This window comes from Puma concolor, chromosome B2, assembly GCF_028749965.1.
Source record: "Puma concolor isolate L17-30 chromosome B2, mPumCon1.1.hap2, whole genome shotgun sequence".
NCBI lineage: Eukaryota > Metazoa > Chordata > Mammalia > Carnivora > Felidae > Puma > Puma concolor.
The window spans coordinates 140,779,240-140,799,352 of NC_141671.1; the positions used below are offsets into that span (position 1 = coordinate 140,779,240).

General features: G+C 41.7%; 1 protein-coding gene across 8 annotated transcripts in view; it reads right to left on the bottom strand.

Moving 5' to 3' along the window:
• Window positions 1-14,959: 14,959 nt before the first annotated feature.
• Window positions 14,960-20,113, bottom strand: part of IPCEF1 (interaction protein for cytohesin exchange factors 1) — a 184,795-nt gene continuing 179,641 nt past the window's right edge. For all 8 annotated transcript variants that reach the window (XM_086708183.1, XM_086708181.1, XM_025925304.2 and 5 more), the window contains one exon: window positions 14,960-19,820. In XM_086708183.1, coding sequence (XP_086564309.1) covers window positions 19,614-19,820 — 207 coding nt within the window. In that variant the 3' untranslated portion in view covers window positions 14,960-19,613. The remainder of the gene's footprint in view (window positions 19,821-20,113) is intronic.

Here is a 20,113-nt window from a genome sequence, read left to right on the forward strand (position 1 = left end):
CACTCTTTGCAGATGACATGATACCCTATATGGAAAACCCTAACGATTCCACCAAAAAACTGCTAGAATTGATTCATGAATTCAGCAAAGTTGCAGGATATAAAATCAACGCACAGAAGTCAGTTGCATTCCTATACACCAACAATGAAGTGACAGAAAGAGAAACCAAGTTATCAATCCCATTTACAGTTGCCCAAAAAAACCATAAAAGACCTAGGAATAAATCTACCAAAGAGGTGAAAAATCTATACACTGAAAACTATAGAAAGCTTATGAAAGAAATTGAAGAACACAAAAAAAAAATGGAAAAAGATTCCATGCTCCTGGATAGGAAGAACAAATATTGTTAAAATGTCGATACTACCCAAAGCAATCTACATATGCAATGCAATCCCTATCAAAATAACACCAGCATTCTTCACAGAGCTAAAACAAATAATCCTAAAATTTGAATGGAACCAGAAAAGACCCCGAACAGCCAAAGCAATCTTGAAAAGAAAACCAAAGCAGGAGGCATCACAATCCCAGACTTCAAGCTATACTACAAGCTGTAATCATCAAGACAGTATGGTACTGGCACAAGAGCAGACACTCAGATCAACGGAACAGAATAGAGAACCCGGAAATGGACCCACAAACATATGGGAACTAATCTTTGCCAAAGCAGGAAACAATATCCAATGGAATAAAGACAGTCTCTTCAGCAAGTGGTGCTGGCAAAACTGGACAGCGACATGCAGAAGAATGAACCTGGACCACTTTCTTACACCAGACACAAAAATAAACTCAAAATAGATAAAAGACCTAAATGTAAGACAGAAAGCCATCAAAATCCTCGAGGAGAAAGCAGGCAAAAACCTCTTTGATCTTGCCCACAGCAACTTCTTACTCAACACGTCTCCAGAAGCAAGGGAAACAAAAGCAAAAATGAACTACTGGGACCTCATCAAAATAAAGGCTTCTGCACAGAGAAGGAAACAATCAGCAGAACTAAAAGGCAACCAACATAATGGGAGAAGATATTTGCAAATGACCTATCAGATAAAAAGTTAGTATGCAAAATCTATAAAGAACTTCTCAAACTCAACACCCAAAAAAAAAAAATAATCCAGTGAAGAAATGGGCAAAAGACATGAATAGACACTTCTCCAAAGAAGACATCCAGATGGCCAACCAACACATGAAAAAATGCTCAACATCATTCATCAGGGAAATACATATCAAAACCACAGTGAAATACCACCTTACACTAGTCAGAATGGCTAACATTAACAACTCAGGCAACAACAGATGTTGGCGAGGATACGGAGAAAGAGGATCTCTTTTGCATTGCTAGTGGGAACGCAAGCTAGTTCAGCCACTCTGGATAACAGTATGGACGTTCCTCAAAAAATTAAAAATAGAACTACCCTATGACCCAGCAATTACACTACTAGTTATTTATCCAAGGGATACAGGTGTGCTGTTTCAAAGCAACATATGCACCCCCATGTTTATAGCAGCACTGTCAACAATAGCCAAAGTATGGAAAGAGCCCAAATGTCCATCGATGGATGAATGGATAAAGAGGATTTGGTATAGATATACAATGGAGTATTACTCAGCAATCAAAAAGAATGAAATCTTGCCATTTGCAACTATGTGGATGGAACTGGAGGGTATTATGCTAAGTGAAATTAGTCAGAGAAAGACAAATATCCTGACTTCATTCATATGAGGACTTTAAGAGAGAAAACAGATGAACATAAGGGAAGGGAAATAAAAATAAGATAAAAACAGATAGGGGGACAAAGCATAAGAGACTCATAAATATGGAGAACAAGCAGAGGGTTACTGGTGGGGGTGTGGGTGGAGGGATGGGCTAAATGGGTAAGGGACATTAAGGAATCTACTCCTGAAATCATTGTTGCACTGTACGCTAATTTGGATGTAAATTAAAAAAAGAAAATTTAAAAGAAAAAAGAAAAGGGATTAGATTCAGTCATCAATCATATAATATAATACATGTTTCATGTTCAGAGAAAGTAAAGCCATTCCAGCCAAGTTAGACTGGAAAAGTAAGTGGGATGAAGTAGGTAAGATGAAGGAAGTATGAAATGGAGGTCAGCAGGTAGGATGATGGACATTGGAGGCAGAGAGATTCACAGGAGGGATTTGGACAAGAAAAGGAATGACTCTTGTTAAAAACAAGGCAACAGACCCAAAATGGAGTTGCTTATGCTAAGCCACATATCACCACATGGAGCTTGAATTTCATTACAATTTCGGCTTTCCCAGAAATGGCATCTTCAACCAGTCAATCAGGAATCTCCTGGCCAGCACTATGACGCAGTCTTCCTGATGGACTTCCGCCCTCCCCTATAACGAAAGTAACCTGTAATTCCTCAACCCCCTGTTTTGCCTAATACCACTTCCTTGTTCCTGCTCCCTTCTGCCGATAAAAATCTCTCTTTGAGTATAGCTTTTCAGAGCACCTTTCTATCTGCTATGTTGGACACTGCCTGATTCATGAATTGCTGAATGAAGCCAATAAGATGTTTGCTCAGTTGAATTTTCTTTTTTAGCACTAAAGACCCAGAGGTCAGTGCTGAGACTCACCTCTCTGCTCGACGGCCCTGGAATTCACGCACAACATTTAAAATTCATCTCATCCCAAGCATTGGGAACAATGCTAAGTGCTAGGAAAAGAGAAAGGAAAAGACATAGCTTTTGTCTTTATGGGGCTCAGACCCCAGAGTAAAACAAAAGAAAACAAGAAATTAAAGCAGCATCTGCAATAGTGTAGCACCTCATTAAAATTCTGAGCTTTATAGCCCCACTGACCAGGCTTAACCCCTGGTCCCTTCTATTCACTAACAAATTCTCAACCTCTCTGAGCCTGTTTCTACCACAGCAAAATTACTAATAACTCAAATGAGGATTAAATCAGTCTACAGAAAGCTTTCAATAAAAATGAAAATGACAGGTATGTGGTTTTATAATAATGTTAATATTTTAGAATGCTTTCACATAGAAGTGATTCTCACCCCATTATTTACTTAAGTTATCTGATTGGTTTAAAAAATGCCAGTGCCTGGGGTGCACCCGGGTGGCTCAGTTGGTTAAGCATCTGACTCGATTTTGGCTCAGGTCATGATCTCATGGTTTGTGACAACGAGCCCTGTGTCAGGCTCCACACTGACAGTGCAGATCATGCTTGGGATTCTCTCACTTGCTCTCTCTCTGTCCTCCCCTGTCCACACACTTTCTGTCTCCCAAAATAAATTAATAAACTTTAAAAAGCAAATAAATAAAATACATAAAAAATGCCAATGTCTGGGCCCTGTTCCAGACGGATTATATCAGTAGTGTCTGGAGGTAGGGCCTGGTGATCAGGATTTTTTAAAAGTTCCGCAGGTAATTCTCACAGATGTGCCTGTGAGTTGAACACGCAGAAGGGATAAGGCAGGGAGGGGAGACAGCCAAGGAGATATCTTGGGACTGAAGACTCCTGACCTGGGCAGTAGGGATGATGAGGAAAAGACTCTCTGAAGGCCTGATAGATGAGGGAAGCCAGTTTAGATCTCTTTCTAAGTCAACATGACTGTGTATAAGCTTTGTTTAAACCAAAAGCCTGATTCATGGCTGACATGCATGCGTTGTACATCTGCTTTGTGAACAAGTAGCCTAAAGAAAACCCATCTTGTCCTTGAGATACCAATCAATGCTCCTACACCCTGCATTCCTTTGTGCTAGAACTCATGATTCTTGTCTATATGCTAATCTATAATCATAATCTTTTGAGCTTTTACAAGATGTAAAAAGCATGTAACCCTGTAAAAAACTGTTCATTCTCCAGAGTACCTTCTTCCCCATGAAGAGTGTGTTTCCCGGGAAGCTATCCTAACTTGGGCTCAAATAAAACTCTCTTTCTCACCGTTAGAGATTCTAAAAGATTTGTTCATTTTATGCTGAGAAGTATCAGAATCCAGGGGAAAAGATGGGAAAAGGAGATGTGTTGTACCACGTGTGGGAGAGGTCAGGAGCAGTCCTTTGGGGACTTAAAAATGGTTCCCCTCGGGGTTCCCAGGGGGCTGAGTCGCTTAAGCATCCGACTTTGGCTCAGGTCATGATCTTGCAGTTCATGAGTTCCAACACTGCATCGAGCTCTGTGCTGACAGCTCAGAGCCCGGAGCTTGCTTCAGATTCTGTGTGTGTGTGTGTGTGTGTGTGTGTGTGTGTGTGTCTGCCCCTCCCCTGCTTGTGCTTTCTCTCTCTCTTTCTCTCAAAAATAAACATTAAGAAAATATGGTGCATCTCAAACTCCTTGAGTTCCCCCCTTAGAATCTCTTGTTTTTAAATGTTCTTTCAACCTGCAGCAAACCACAAACCAGAAAATACACACTGTTGACCAACTGCAGTGGAAGGGACAGCAATCAATAGTAGTCCCCTTCAAGTGGTCCCATGCCCTCATTCACCCTGACATAATCACGCCCTCTAATCTGGTCACTGGGCACATAAGAAAGAGTCCCTGACATGAGGGTCACTGGGACCTCCTTTTTAGTTTAGAACTGTCCTTAAGAAAAGGAAGGGTGTCACTGTGGCTGCAGCTGGGTCTCGCAAAGCCATAAATCTGTAGCAGGCTCGTAATACATTTTCAGAGAAGCCATCAGGGTGAAAGACACTTAAAAGACCCAGGCAAGTGTGGGTGGCCACTTATATCAGCCCCTATCGCCTAGCTTGCTAGAAATTTCATCAAATGCTCTTCATTTTCTCCCCTGTATATGAAATGAAGGACATGATCTGCAGACCAAAATGGCCAGAAACAGAGCATGATCCCTTTACCTACAATTCCATTTCTTCGCGTGGGCACCTCCCATCTGAATGGCCTACCCCACAGGAAGAAGAGGAAGCAAGTGTTCTGACGGCAGTAGTAACACATTCCCAGCTTTCAACAGAAAACCAGCACGAGGGCCCAAAACATTGATATGCAAGTCACTCTCCGGCTATGAGTCAGTTTTCTTCTCAAAGCGATTAGCAATTACCAACATTTATTCAGAGAGCAGGATTCAGGCAGACGCTGACAGTCCGTCATTATCACAACAAAAGAACCACAGCTTTTATCCTCCCCAGAGGAAGTAAGATTTGAAGAACTCCAACTTTCAAGTTCCCTCTCTTCCCAGACCTATGATTTATTGCATCAACAACCTTAAAATAATATAAAGTTCAGCCACTTATTTATGAAGAGCTGCTTACAGATGTTCCTCCCAAGAGTCACCTGCAGCCCCCAGAAGGCCCTGAGAGCCTATTAAACACAGATTTAATGGCAAGCCACAGGGGGAGCACCATCTCCACACTCCCCACCCTACTGACCACCTTCTGGGAGAGACCACCCTTTCCGCACACCTCCTGAGGACCGCTTCCACTGTGTCACACCCTGACCACTCAGCTGCTCTTGTCATGTGGTCAAATCAATCATTATTTGCCACCTTCCAGTTACAGGCCAGCACCAGACGCTGTAGAAGCAAGAGTGAGCAAATGACCCATGTATATCATCTCAGAGCTTCAGTAATGGAGCCAAAGCCAACCGGGAATAAAATTGAATCCACCTACAGCTCTTACTGGATGCACAATTTGGGGCAAAGCATTTGCCACTCTGAGCTTTTTAGTGCAGTTTCCTCCTTTATCAAAAGGATAAAACCTACCTCACATAAAAGAGACAGCGTATATCAAGCCCACTGCCTCATGCAAAATATGTAGGCAACATGTATTAAGCGTCGGAAGTTACCAGTTTGTCTCAGCCTTTACCAGCTGGTAAGTATGAATATTCTAATGGTCAACCCTGCCCCCGAAACCTCAGCCTACATCCCTCAGGTCCATCATAACCTGAAAGGCCAGCCCTTCCCCTGAATTCCCTCCCGAATTATTCCCTCAGAAGCTATTTTCAAATAGGGATCGTTGCTCAAACTGATGTTTCTTTGAGGGAACAAGTGCTGGGAACTCCTGTTCTACTGTTTTGCTGACACCTCTCCCCTTGCTTGGACTTTCATAGGAATTTCATTAAACGTGTGTCAATTTGGGGAAAAGCGACATCTTTGCTATGTTGAGATTTCTAACTTGTGAACAAGGTATGTCTCTCCAGTTATTTAGATTTCTTTGATTTCTTTCTTCAGTGTTTTTTACTTTCGAGCATATAAGTCCTATCTATACATTTTTGTCAGATAAACACCTAAGTATTTCATTTTTTGAATGATTATAGATGGTATCCTATTTTTAATTTTAGTATCCATGTGTCCATTGCAAGGATATGGAAATACAACTGATTTCGTGTATGTTCATCTATCCTAAACCCTGTGATTTTGCTGAACTCCCTTACTAGTTCCAGGAGGTTTGTGTTTGTCTTTTTGCCTTTTTTTTTCTTAAGATTCTTTGGGATTTTCTACACAGACAGTCATGTCATCTGCAAAAAGGGGAGGCTGTATTTTTTCCCATGTGATCTGTAGGACTTTTATTTCCTTCTTTTGTCTTATCACACTGGCTAGCACCTCCAACAGTTGGGAATAAGAGTGGTGGGAGTGAACATCTTTGTCTTTTTCCCAGTCTTGGAGGAAAAGCATTCAGTCTTCCACCATTAATTATAATATTAGCTATGGGGGTACCTGCGTGGCTCAGTCGATTAAGCGTCCAACTTCAACTCAGGTCATGATCTCCCAGTTCACAGGATTGAGCCCTGTGTTGGGCTCTGTGCAGACAGCTCAGAGCCTGGAGCCTGCTTCAGATTCCGTGTCTCGCTCTCTCTCTGCCCCTCCCCACTCACACTCTGTCTCTCTCTCTCAGAGATAAACATCAAAAAAAAAATTTTAATAATAATAATATTAGCTATAGATTTTTGGTTGAATTCTCTCTCAAGTTGAGGACGTTCCCATCTATTCTTATTTTGTTGAGAGTTTTATTATGAATAGGTGTTGAACTTGTCAAATGAATTTTCTGTATCAGTTAACATAATCATGTGAGTCTTCTTTAGCTCATTGATATGATAGATTTCTTGATTGATTTTAAATATTGAACCAGCCTTGCATCCCTAGAATAAACTCCACTTGGTCATCGTACATACTTCTCTTTATATATTGCTGAACTTTATTATTGTAAGAATTTCAAATCTACATTTATGAAAGATATTGGTCTATTTTTTTTCTCCCGATTTTATCTGGTTTTGGTATTAGTGTGACAGCAGTCTCAGAAAGCAACCTGTTCCCTCCAACTTTTGGCTTCTCTCCGCCAAACTTCAATCCTAACAGTCCCACAGGCCCTGTTACTTTGCTTGTTCTTTACATCAGCCTCATCTGAGGTCCTTTGAGCAATCAACTAAGTGTGACCTTATCTCAACCCCAATTGTGAGCCAGTTCTTTTTCATGTGTTTTTAAGTTCTGTTCAATTAAGTGGTGGGTTTAAATTCCCTGACCTTACTCTGCCCAGAGTGGAAAACTTGCAGCCAGAATAACACAGTTACATTTTGAACAGAGCAGAACACCTGGTCATTAATATGTATGTACACATATGCATATATATCCACAGGTATAATATACGTTCAATGGAAAGTACGTTAATATTTATTTTGATGACTTTTCTGCAGGAAGCCAAATTGCCTGTTTCATTAATACATCTTGCATTTTTCTGACTTAATGCTGTCCCTTTGTGTCTCAGACTAGCATACCTGGTCCCTCTGTTCTGCTCCATCTATAATCATACCTCAAAATCCAGCTCAAACCTCCCCTCCCTTCTAAAGCCCTCCTTCACTGCTCCAGGACATAGTTTTCTCTTCTTCATCTGCACCTTTTATAATTATTGTCTGTGATATACATTTGACAATGAATTTATTCTTCTCCGGGTCAGGAGGCAAAGATTAATAAGAAAGACTAACACCACTACCTTCACTTGTATCAGCCCCTGAAGGGCAGTTTGAATAAAACACTGAGAGTATCTTTTAAAGAGGCAAATGAGGGACGCCTGGGTGGCTCAGTTGGTTGAGCGTCCAACTTCAGCTCAGGTCATGATCTCACGGTTCGTGGGTTCGAGCCCCGCATCAGGCTCTGTGCTGACAGCTCAGAGCCTGGAGCCTGCTTCAGATTCTGTGTCTCCCTCTCCTTCTGCCCCTCCCCCACTCACGCTCTGTCTCCCTCTGTCTCAAAAATAAATAAACATTAAAAAAAATGTTTTTTAAAAAGAGGCAAATGAATTGCACTTGAGTCTGGGAGGGCCTGATGACCTACTAGTAAGCATTCATCAGCTATTTTCATTTCTAAGAAAATTGAATAAATGTACTTCCTGCTCTTTTTTCAATAAAATACAACTAAATATTGAAAACAGAAAAACAATAGAGAAAGTTATTAAGTTAAAAGGCATTAGTGAAAAGATCCATAAAATTGACAAATGTCTACCAAGGCTGACAAAGAAAAAAAGAGAAGACAAATTATCAATATCAGGAATTAAACAGGAGTTGTCAGTATAAACCCTGCAGACATCAAAAAGATGATAAGGAGATATTATGAACAACTCAACCCAAATAAATCTAGCAACATAAATGAAATGGACAAATTCCTCAAAAATGATCAACTATCACGACTTGTCCAATATGAATAATTTGTATATGCTATACTAAGAAAACAGAATTTGTTATTTAAAAATTTCCCCCCCCAAAAAAGATGTCTCCAAGCCCAGATAGTTTCACTAAAGAATTCTACCAAACTTTTAAAGAATAAATAACACCAATGCCACACAATCTCTTCTAGAAAATAGAAGAGAATATTTCCCAATTTGCTTACCTACGATCACTGTAAATATACATGGATTAAATTGTCCAGTCTACAGAGTAGCTAACGGGGAAATAATAAGATCCAACTTCATGGTGTCTACAAAAGACTCACTTTAGCTTTAAGGATATAGTTTAGCTACACAGTTGAAAGTGAAGGGATGAAAATACATATTCCATGCAAATGGTAACCAGAAGAGAGCATGTACGGATATACTTACATCAAGACGAAATAGACTTTAAGTTAAAAACCATCAAAAAAAGACAAAGAAGGTCAGTATATAACGATAAAATGTCAATCCGTCAAGAGAATATAAAAATTATAAGTATATATGTCCCCCAAATTGCTTCATAACAAAATGCCATAAAGTGGGAGACTTCTAAACAACAGAAATTTCTTTCCCATAGTTCCAGATGCTGGAATTTCAAGATCAGGGAATGAGCATGGTTCAGGTGAGAGCCCTCTTCCTGACTACACACTCCTGACTTCTTGATTTATCATCACATATTGGAAAGAGAGTGAGCTACTGCCCTGGACTCTTCTTACAACACTAATCCCACTCATGAGGGCTCCACCTTCGTGACTCCATTATTTCTCAAAGGCACCACCTCTTGTTATCACCACATTGGGGATTAGATTTCAACATATGGATAGTTTACGATTTTTGAGGAATTTGTCCATTTCATCTATGTTGCTAAATCTATATGAAACGTTCAGTCCGCCTTAGTGATGTTATGTGGGACCCCATACATCAATCAAACATTCTATGAGCCATGGAATGGTAGTGTTGGCTGAGGAACTGTAGAAAGGCAAATCCATGTGTGGATACTCGTCAATCCTAGTTGGATTGAAACATTGCCTTTTCCCAGGCTGAAGGGGAAAACCTTATCAACTTACCAACAAGTATTTGTTAGGTTTCCTCAGATCCTGGTACCTTTTGGGGACTCAACATTGGTTTTTGTTACTAATGCACTAGGTATTCAGCAGCAGCAGCACCAGCTTTCAGCTTGATGACAAAATGCATGTTCTGGGGCCCATGATTAGCCTCCATCTCTGTAACCATTGTTTCTCTGCTCATGAGCTCACTGCACAAGCTCTGGAGTAGTCAATGACAGAGGCTAATACACATCAACTGGCTGACTCACATTGTCCACTTGGTTACCTAGTACTTCTTTCTTTCATTTTTTTTTATTAAATGTTTATTTTTAAGAGACAGATTGCAAGAGGGGAAGGGGCAGAGAGAGGGAGACACAGAATCTGAAGCAGGCTCCAGGCTCTGAGCTGTCAGCACAGAGTCTAACACGGGGCTCGAACCCATGAAGCACAAGATCATGACCTGAGCCAAAGTCAGCTGCCCAACCCACTGAGCCACCCAGGCGCCCCTGCTTAGTGCTTCTTCTGAAATGATGCTCTTTGATGGGTATTAACATTTAAGGCAAAGATCAGATCTTCACATATTACGCCCACTCTTATGGGTAGATTCTCAAGTCTCTCCCCCAGACCTCCTTGTCCTTGATTTTCCTTGGGCCACTTCTCTCTCCACACAAAGTAGATTACCTGGTGCATTGCCTGAAGCTCAGACTCCTGGGAGGTTTTCCACTCACCAGTGGCTTTTAGAAAGTGAGACTTTGGGCAGGAACAGTCATTTCTGGCTAGAATTCACATGTCAACTCAACCCATTAATGACCTAAGTTCAAGCTTTTTCTTCCTCTGACAGAGAACTCCCCCAGGAAGTCAAATGTGTGAACAGAGTGAGAGGTAATGATTCAATACTGGCAAGTGGCTTCAGTGCCTGAGTCGTTTGTTCAGGCAATGAATTACTTCTGCACCACCCTAACTTAGGTCTATTAGTACCCACTTCATAATGTTTAGTTCTGGCTGCAAAGTTAGCTGATACTCCATGGTTAGACACTCTACCACAGTTAGTATCTATGAGGGCTAAATACCATTCCAGAAACTATTTTTTTTTTAATGGTGACTCTTTATTGCAAATGGCAGGGCCTTGGTCCAGTGACTCTCATATTACCACGGCCTCTTCCTGCTACAGAGACCATTCTTGTTCTGGGCCACACTCAAAACTAGAAACTTCCCATGTCAGTCACTGAATAAAGCCAGAACAATCTTCACAAGTAGAGAATATTTTGCCTTAAAAACTGAAACAGGCCCACCAAGCATAATGTTTCCTTCTTACTGACAGAAGTGCAAGATACAATAACTTTTCCTCTACTTTAAATGACATGTCCTTGCTTTCCCCAGGCTATCAGGCCCCTAAAGAGTTCGCATATTTGGTAGGCTCCTGAATCTCTGTAGGGTTTATCTCTCACTCTCTGAATCCTCGTATCTAATCATAGCCTCCAGAGCACTTGCTACTTCTTGCTCATCAAGTCCTTACCGTTTATTACATGATATTATCAATAGAGTGGACTGATGTGTTGTTCTATGGAACATCATGTTATGTCCTGTTTCAATGGTCCACTGTCAGAGGAGGGAAGAAAATGCCTTAACTTTTTTACTGTTTTGTGACATAGAGCAGCAGAATTAATATAGAACTAGAGCAAGGCCATAAGTGTGTATGGTCATTCATCACATAAAAACATGAAGTGCCTCTGACCCTCCTTCATGATGGATGTTGAAAAAAAAATACTTACCTAGCCAAAGTCCATGTACTTGAGGCTGTAATCTGCCCTAGGAAAGATACCACATACAACATAGCAGCTACAATTGGGGTTCTAGTCTGGTTAAGTTTGCAAGAATCCAGTATAATTTGTCATGATCCATCATGGTTCTTCAGGAGTCAAACTGGTAAATTGGTATGAGTTGGGACCACTCACCTTATATTCTTTTTATTTCAAATTCTTTTTAATGTTGTTATTTATTTTTGAGAGAGAGAGAGAGAGAGAGAGAGAGAGCGCGCGCACGAGTGGGGGAGGGGCAGAGAGAGAGGGAGACACAGAATCAGAAGCAGGTTCCAGGCTCTGAGCTCATGAACTGCAAGATCATGACCTGAGCCAAAGTCAGATGCTTAACCAATTGAGCCACCCAGGCACCCCAACCTTGTATTCTTAAAGTCTTTTAGGGTGACACTAATCTGTCATTCCCATTGCATAAAATATTGGTTTTTATTTACTATCTTTCCTAAAGGGGGTAGCTTCAAGCCTTTTATTTGGCCTCTCTTACCACAATAGCTTTTAGAACCAGCATAAGAGTTCTTCCAGCCACTAAGTATGGCCATTCCAATTATATATTCAGAAAACAAAAGATAAAGGCCATTTATCACTTGACTTGTATATGCCCCTACCCTACCCTAACACAGTGGCCATAATATTTGGGGATGGTTCCTAAGAATCAGCAACAAGTTAGGTCCCATATCCAATTTCCTTTGAAAATATACGTACTGTATATTGTCAGCTTCCTGTATATCTTGTCTCTTCTATAGAAAAGCCATTTTCTATCAGCAATCTCCAAAGATCTGGTCAGCACCAGTCCCAGGCTGTCATTCTGACCTTGCTGCCCATGACAGTAATTCTGACTACCTTGCTGATGACTGTTAAGTGCTGCCAGCTGGCCCCAGCTAGTCATGGGCCAGGGCCACCCGGGTTGGGCATAGGGAAAAGAACCTCCTGGCTTAGGCAGCTCTCATTGAGCTGAGAACAGTTCTCTGGAAATGGGGGATGCTGTTAGCTACAAAACCTCATAGCAACTGGGGAAGGAAAGATCTGGCCAGGTGAAGGGTCCTGGGCAGGCATCCGCTGCGTCCACAACAATAACCTCTGGCATTAGGATAATAACTAGCTAAATACCCAAGCGCGCTGTTTTCCTGGGAATTTTGTCCCTTCTCTACACCTCCCACTCTAGACAGAATTGCCAAGACAGACTGAGTGGAGATTTCAGTGTTGGTAGAGTGTTTATTACTTCCTAAAACATATGACTAGAAAAACTAACAGACCAGCATCCTAGAATTACCTATAAATACAGGTTTCCTTGTTTGTTCATTTGGTTGTTTAAGAGAAAAGATGAATATAATGGTCAGATTGTGATTTACAAGGGCCAGGACCTCTAAAAACTCTATGCTTGTCAGAACATTTGAACATCAAAAATACGTTTGAACATCTGCACTCACAAGAGTCTCTTTATCCTGTGACTTGGCCAAGCCCTCGGTCAGTCTGACATGGCACAGGGCAGCTCACAAACCCAAGAATATGAAGTCTAGATATCCTTTGCTTTATGATTCTTGTTGCTTGAAAGTGACTAATGCTTTGTCTTAAATGCAGGCATTATTAAACCCTGATCTGATTGTTAAAATACTGTTACCTGTTACATCTGGGTACATGTGATTTTAAAAGCTAAGACTTTGTCAGGGGGTGGGGGCAGGCTGGGACCCCTGGATGGCTCAGTTGGTTAAGCCACCAACTTCAGCTCAGGTCATGTCTCACGGTTCGGGTCCATGAGTTCGAGCCCCACGTCAGGCTCTGTGCCAACAGCTCGGAGCCTGGAGCCTGCTTTGAATTGTCTCTCTCTCTGCCCACCCCCACCCCCCCAACTAGTGCTCGGTCTCTCTCTCTCTCTCAAAAATAAACATTAAAAAAACACTTCTTTAATGTTTATTTATTTTTGAGAGAGAGACAGAGCATGAACGGGGGAGGGTCAGAGAGAGAGGGAGACACAGAATCCGAAGCAGGCTCCAGGCTCTGAGCTGTCAGCACAGAGCCCGACACGGGGCTCGAACTCACAGACCACGAGATCATGACCTGAGCCAAAGTCAGAGGCTCAACTGACTGAGCCACCAGGTGCCCCTAAAGAAACATTTTTTTTTTTAAAAAAACCTAAGACTTTTGTTTTCTCCTCATAAAGATGGAATTACCTTTCTTATGTGAACATATTTTGATGAAATCAAATTCAAGTCGCATAGTATGACAAAGAACTTTCATGCCTGTGCTTAAAACTTGGAAATCTAGAATTTCTGGGAGAAATCAATGGTTCAGAAATTGATGGGACTACGCAGGCTATTTGAGAATGGAGGCTTGCAGCAGGCAGAACAAGGGTCATCTCCTAATCACTGGAAATTGTGTGTGCACCCCAAAGGGGGAATCAAGGTTGCAGATTGAAGTCACGTTGCTAATCAGCTGGCATTAAAATGGAAAGAGTCTCCTGGATCAATCAAATGGACCCAATGTAATCACAAGGGTCCTTAGAAGCAGGTGACTAGGAAGAAGTGTGCACAGAGATACGATATTGCTGACTTTGGAGATGGACGAAGGGAGCCAAGAAGCAAAGAATGTGGGGGACCTGAAGAGGGAAGGGAATGTATTCTCCCCTGGGCCTCCAGAGAAACATAATGTTGCCAACACCTTGATTTTAGCCCAAGAAAGCTAAAATCTGACCTCCAGAACCATAAGAAAACACATTCTTTGAAGCTGCTAAATTTGTAATCTGTTACAGCAGCAATAGAAAACTGTAAGATTGTTCTAGAAATCAGGAACACACCGTACATATGCCTTTTGCTCATCCCTTTGGTCTAGAATAATTTTTCCCACTTCTATGTGGGAGCCTAGACATAACTGGTGGTAGCCCAATGGAGAAAACAGAAGGTAGGGCTGAACACGCTAAGTGAGAACTGGGGGGGGTGGGGGGGGGTGGGATAACCCTTTGTTTGTGTAGACAGCAATTAAAGATGTGTGAATCCAGTTCGAACACAGGTGAACTTCCTCCCTTCAGTGATCCAAACTAAAGGCAATTTATTATGCTATTTCAATATTTGTTCATTTCTCCCAAAAACAGCTTACATGTTTTAGGGAACATACGTGCCACAGGTCTTAATTTTTATGATCTGCAAATTTTAAAAATTCTCTGAATAAAGTGTGAGTGCCTAACAATGTAACGTGCAAGTCAAATTTTGTGGACCAACAATTTTGAAAAAATACGTATTTTTACTAACAAGCCTGTAAGGTAAGGACCATTGGAGAATAACCACATCTGTTATTACTGAAACAGACTTTCCAACACAATTAAATGCTTTGAAAATAAGAATGGTCTAGAATCAGTTATTCTTATGATGGCCACCAGAGGGCACTATAACCTTTACAGAAACTAAAAGCCCAGTCCTCAAACCCTTCCAGGGGAGCTTGTTCTTGGAGGAAGCAGCACAGCAGGGCAGAAAATGAACACAGTAGTAGATTTTGATATTTTTTCCATGTCATTTTACTAGATATATTTTCTCATTTTTATTTGTATCTTACAAGTCACTCTCAAAAAACAAAGCAGAAGAAATGAGCCGTGCCTCTTTTTTTCTGTTCAAAGAGGATAGGTGACAGAGAACGAAAGCACAATGACATTGAAGGTGTCATTTCCACATTATCATCTTACCCCAAACACCATGCAGCGCTAACAGTCACATCCCCATCATGCAAGGACATTAAAGTCTACGGTGACTAAAAATTCTGGTTTTTATTATGGGATGCTAAATGTGTCCACGGGGCATGCTTCCCCTTTGGACGCAACATGAAGAAATATCAATATAGTGCAGTTAAGTCTCACAGGAAGAGATACGGACAAACTTTGTTTTTAACGGAGAATCATTTTCAATGTCTTCTGTGGTCTATGGTAGAATGGGGAAGAGTAAAAATGTGCAGAGGAAGCAGGGAAATTGCTTCCTGTCTCACAACCTAGAAGAACACAGAGCTGTCAAAATCCTGTTCAGAGAGAAGAGCTTTCTGTGACGGCTGGAATTATTCCTGCTCCCTAACCCGCTTCATATCGGTTGTTAAAAATCAGTTTCAGGGGCTTTCCTTTTTCATTACATATTACAAAACCCTAGCAGGGCGGCCACCTGACATTTCTAGGACTCGATTTCTCTCGCGAGGTAAGTACACAAAAAATTAGAAGGAAAATAAATTGGACTCTCAAATATCATATTCTAATAGACTGAAGAAGAGATATACCCTAAAACGAACCAAAAGTTATTGGTTATTTTTAACACACTGGCCTGTTTTGGATGGGCATCCTCTGGACCTAAATTACCCACATCTTCTGCATGGCTTTGTATCAAAATGCTGCAGGAGAAGAAATTGGGAGAGGAAGGCTGAGGGCCTTAACCCCGAGTCACCAGACTCCATCTCCGACTGGCTTTTAGAGGAAAACAAATTATCTCCATTTCTTCAACCACCTCTTTCATCCACAGATCTCACAGCACCCAACAAGCATGGAAGTTACAGAAGGAAGGAAAAGGAAGCACAGTGATTGGGTCACACCCCAACTCATGGTCAACCCAGCAGTCGGTTGCTGCAGGAAGGGCAGCCCCTCAGCCCTGGGGAAGAGACCGTGCTCAAGTAAAAGAGCCTCCCCTACAGGCTCCCAGCCGATGACTTCACAAAAGCCACCCCGGCCACGCATGCACACTGCACGTCACAGGGCTGGGGCCCAACAGTGACTGCGCAAGGAACAGGGAGAGAGAAGAATGAGAGAAATGGGAGGAGTTTCTTTCCTCCCTGTCAAAAAAGGAGGAGTGATCATCCACAGCCATCCCACCAAGACCACTGGGGAGGGAAAGGGACGGAAGCCTGAAACACGCATACGTGCAAACAACAAAGTGCTACGTAAATATAAGGCTTGGGTTTCACACTGAAATCTGACTCCAAACATAATCTTTCTTAGGCTTCTGGGAGTCTTGGCAGTAATATATACCTTATGATTCTTCTTAGGTCTTTGATGCCAAGCTGAGATTGTGCCGGAACAAAAACTTATTAAAAGTAATAGATGCCCTTCAAGTGTGGGACCATTTGATTCAGCGCATGCTGCAATGTTCCAGCCACGGAGGTATCCTATCAGGCACTAGTTTGGGTCTACAGGCTAACAATAGAGAGAAATGGTCCTCCACACAACCCCAAAGAGGAGTCCCATCCAGATCCTAATCCACAGCAGGTGCCTCAGGTTTGGACCTGATTACACTCAGGTTCTCTGCTTCCTGAGCTGGCATGGCTCTGGGTCATTACGCAGCCTTCAGACCCTACATCTACAGGAATGGGCAAAAGAGTTACCCTGTGAACCCCATGAAACTACCCAAAATCCATTTCAGAGATGACCTAACCCTCAGGAATAAACTGAAGTAATCCAGTTTTCCTAATATCCTTTGAAACAACAACAAGAACAAGGCTGAGTTATTCCTAAATTGAGTGTCAGGGAAAGTGTCACCCATTCTTCCTGTCACTTCCCACTACCCTCCACTTCCTCTTAGTGGCCACAGCTGAAGCTGGGACCTCACAGAGGCAGCCCCTTACTTCCTAACACAAAGCAATGCAGAGTGAAAGTGTTTTCAGAGGGTGAAACACTAACCAGAAGGTGAGCCTGGTCTAGAAGAGAGGGGGCAGGACGGGGCAGTTGGATCTCACTTTCATTGGGGGACATTCTGCACAGTATGTGCTTTAACAAAGCCAAAGCTTCTAGACTAACCTGACTTTGAAAAGCAACTGAAAGGTTTAATTCAGCAATCTCATGGACCTCTTTTGCCTTTAATTTGGAGTGCTCCTAAGGAATTTACCCTACACGGTCACCTAAGCGTGTATTCATGAAAAGCCAAAGCCAAAGTAAAGCACTGAGGTGTATTCACAAGCCCGGGCCAAAAGCTTCTGGGGCACCTCAATTTAGAAAAATTGTTTTGAAGTTTATAGGTTAGTATTTCAAGCCAAAGGAAAGAAGGTGGAATTATTAATTATTATGTCCATTATGTCTCCTTCTCTCAACAATCTGTTTACACTGTGAATCCTAAACAATTAACCTTCTAATAGCTGCTAATTGTAGAAATAATCAGTGATGATTCCCAGAGTAAAGACAGTAAAGCACTGGCCTCTCAAAGCAGGAGCTTCGGGGTCTAATCTGAGGACCTATATGGTTGCATCCAGAGCTGGGGCCAACAGAACATTCACCGGGGCCAGGCCCCTTCTTCCGGGGAGTCCTTGGCCCAGCACACTCCACTTGGGATAGGTCCCCTTAAATGTTTACTGGGCCATAGGGACTGACATAATCTTTTATCTTACAAAAGCTTCTAGTACTCTGACTTGTTTCCTGTTTTTTTTCTTTCTTAATACGAGGATTGTTGTTGTTTACAAAGTATTAACACTTCTGAGTAAAGCTTGAGGAAATATTCAACTATTTCCATCTAGTTTGCAGATTAAAAAAGACAGTTATTTCCACTTGAATGTCAAGCCACACTTTGACTCTATAAAGCACACTGTGTTAGCCTGACCATTTGCTAGGGGTAAGGCCAAACTGGGTTTTTGCTGGGTTGTGGTTATTCTTATGAGAAATATTCATGATTAGTAATTAGTAATAAAACGAGTTCTCTTTAACAGACCCCAAAATTTCTATTAGACCTTAGACAAAACACCATATTAGCTGTGTTTCATTTGGTTTAGGGCTTGTGGGCATAAATGGCATAAAGCTTACAAAGTTTATTCACTACAAGAAATAACCTAAGATGAAAATCCTTTTCTGGTTAAAAGAATGCCTGACCACAGATAGAGAAATCTGAGCACTCTGGGTTGAGAAAGAGAGGGAGAGAAAGAGAAAGAAGCCAGAAAATGGAAGATTATTAACGCATGCCTCCGTATTTATCCCACAAGATATCCTGAGCATTCCTCATACAGCATAGTGCAACATAATAACTCCAGTGAATCAACAGTATTCCTACTTTCTCAAGCAAAAAAGTATATACTTAGAGAATATACATTGAGCAAAATGTATAATTACCATCTTTTACAACACTAGTAATTTGACCTTCTATAAATATACTTAAATAACAAACATTATAGAGAGCTATTCACAGAGGACCCGAAGTGAGACATAAACATACAAAAATAAAATAATCATATTTTAACTCTTTTGTTGTTTTCATTGGGTTTTCTGGAGTCAGGATATCAAAACCATTCAGACACCAGAATCATCTTGTCAATCTTGATCCTGGGGAAACTGGACATAAATTGACACTGTGCAGAGGCACCACACCCAGGGACGAACGCAGCAAACATTCCCTGCTGAACTTATTTCTATCTCCTACAGTGGTTTAGAAAGGCTAGGAGGGAGTGGAGGTCTCGAAGTGTAATGAAACGTATTTCTGTAGCTGCTCTGTGGAAAGGAAAGTTTAATCAGATCCCCCCCACCTGGGTAGAGTGTGGAAACATCAAGCTGTCCTTTGAGAGAGTGGGAAGATAGGGCACACCTCCTCCTCGGGCTCTCCCACACACCACTCGCTCTGAAGTATTTCTCAGCTCACGGAAAAGGCACCACCATTCTGGACCAAAGGCAAGAGATTTTGGTTCCACAACACCATAACTGTCTCGTTCCAGTTGCTGCCGTAAAACACATTCCTCCACTCAAAACATAAATGATTCGAAGAATTCAACTACCCAACCCAGTGGAATATGTACATCCTTACATTCTTCTTTTGGAAAACACAACACTTCTATGAATAATTATCCTTGGTAGAATGTGATCTTTGTCCATTAGAATCTTCGTTCCGCTGTCGTTCTCTTGAGGGCAAGGAACGAATACACATTTCTCACATCCCACCTAAAGCCTAGCATAACCATGAGCTCCTAGGAGGGACACGGTGTTTGTTCAACTGAGCTCAATCTCTCCAGTCTCCATGTAAGCACTGCCACCGGAAGGAGGGCTCCTGTTGCCAACACAGTAGGTCCTCACCTAAGTCGCGTCTTTAGAGGAGTAGCCACCGCTTGAGGAATTGGTTTCAGTTTTCCTTTTAAGGAGAGCTCTCGCAACATCTTGAAGAGCTGCTCGGGGTACAATAAAAGGGGAGAGAATGTTGGCTTGTTCTCAGATAGAATTTCCAACATGGGCAGAGGAAGGTGGTTTCTCAAGTCCTTGGGGGGTGCCCTCGTGGGCAGACGTGGGGGCCCGCTGCTGCTGATAGATATCCTGGATCAGCAGGGTGTTCATCAACTTCCACTCCCTGTATTTTCTGGCTGTCAACTTCGGATCGTCCAGCAACTGGTTAATCATGGCCAGGTCATGTTCTTTACACTGTCCAAGAAGGAAGAAAAAAAAAAAAAAAAGGAGGGGGGTGGGGAGATGTAGTATTTTAATTTCAATAAACCCTCTTCAAATCTTTTACAAATACACATATACATTCGCCATAAAATTATCAAAGTGTTTTTTACACATTAATATTCTAATCCGGAAGCCTAAGAGATATGACAGGACATTCATTTGCATACATTTGCCAAGAAAACGTTAAGTTCTCCTACCCAAGGGCCAGTAGAAGAACCTAGCCAGGATCTTCCACATGGATTTTCCCTCACCGACCCTTATTCCAC